Here is a 1429-nt window from a genome sequence, read left to right as displayed (position 1 = left end):
TAATTCCATAATTTTTAATTGTCAACAAAAAGCGCAGCTAAGCTATTTTAACCTACTTTGTACAAATTTACAATTATAAACCACGTCAACAATTTTGTGAAATGTAAGCAACAATTTCATTCATTAAATATCAGCCCTCATTTGTGGATATCGAAATCTTTGAAGGATTTATGCGTTACTTGCGACTCTTTGAAATCGGCCTTGTCAATTCGTGATTTAGGGCTGCCGGTGTTTCGCAGCCACTTCTTAAAATCGGTTATTTGGTGTTTGTGACCTGAAACATGGAAACAGGAAAACTCACTGAAAAAAAATGCATTACAATCAACATCAAATCAATGGAAGAATGCTTCTTTTCCTGAAAACAATTTGCAAAATTAAATTGTCTTTTAATATCTTTCACACACGATGACCCGAATGAAAATTTGAGATGTCATTATACAAAGTGTAACCTTAAAGAAGCGTCCCGTAGTTAAATATCGTAATCCATGCATGTATAATTTTAATTAGTTATTGTTCAGCAATCTTTAACTACATTTTACATGTTTTTCAAACAAAAGCTTAACATAATTAAAGAAAATACCATTGTCCAACAGAAGTGGCGACAGCCAATTAATTTCTTGTCAGTCAATTAATCTGCGATTTTCATTTTAAAGAAAGCTATTTTTGAAAAAAAAACTTATAAACATCTCAAACGCTTAGTCATATCTCACAGAAATCAAGGATAGCAAAAGTGTGGACTTGAGCAGGCGAAATTTTGAAAAAGGCGATATTTTTACATGACGAAAAATCTACATGACGAAAAATCTACATGATAAATTTTCGAAACAATATGTTGCCATTTAATTGATTCCATTGTTCTTCACTGCTAATAGTCGGATAACATTCTTTAAAACCAAATTTCATGTCATGTCATATTTTTGTGTTATAATCTTGGAATATATTGAATGAATAGCACACTAGTTCAACTTACCCTCTGCAACACCAACTACAGTCCCGTGTGAAGTATTTTTCACCCATCCCACCAAATGGAGCTTCTTGGCTTGTGCGAGGGTGTATTTGCGGAAAAAGACACCTTGCACTTTTCCATGTATTTCGAAGTTCAACTTCAGAAGCATTTCTAGTCCTTCCATTAGCAACTCATACAAAATACTCACAACAATTAGTTACATCTGAAAAAAAAGAATGAACTAATTATTTTTTCCAACATTTATTCTTCCAAGTTTCCAGATAATTAATTGAATGAAACCCCTAGGCATAAGTACATCAAAACAAACAACCACTCAAATCCTTCAGAAAACAGTTTTTTTATCGGAACGGAGTCTACGATCTATCAAGGTAGTTACCGCAAACAATTACAACTCACTTTACGATATTGCTCAGTGGTGTGAAAAAAATCTATGCCAACGAATCTATCAAACTAAATTTGTTT

The 1429-nt window shown here is 32.8% G+C and overlaps 1 protein-coding gene across 1 annotated transcript; it reads right to left on the bottom strand.

Moving 5' to 3' along the window:
- Nucleotides 1-1221, bottom strand: LOC142348727 (acylphosphatase-1-like). Its single transcript, XM_075400196.1, has 2 exons — nucleotides 971-1221; nucleotides 1-274 (listed from the first exon to the last, which is right to left on the bottom strand). The coding sequence occupies exons 1-2, from the start codon at nucleotides 1128-1130 to the stop codon at nucleotides 138-140; spliced, it is 297 nt and encodes a 98-aa protein (XP_075256311.1). The 5' UTR covers nucleotides 1131-1221; the 3' UTR covers nucleotides 1-137.
- Nucleotides 1222-1429: the final 208 nt, after the last annotated feature.

This window comes from Convolutriloba macropyga, chromosome 10, assembly GCF_964194025.1.
Source record: "Convolutriloba macropyga chromosome 10, txConMacr16.3, whole genome shotgun sequence".
NCBI lineage: Eukaryota > Metazoa > Xenacoelomorpha > Acoela > Convolutidae > Convolutriloba > Convolutriloba macropyga.
This window is presented reverse-complemented; position numbering and strand designations above follow the sequence as displayed.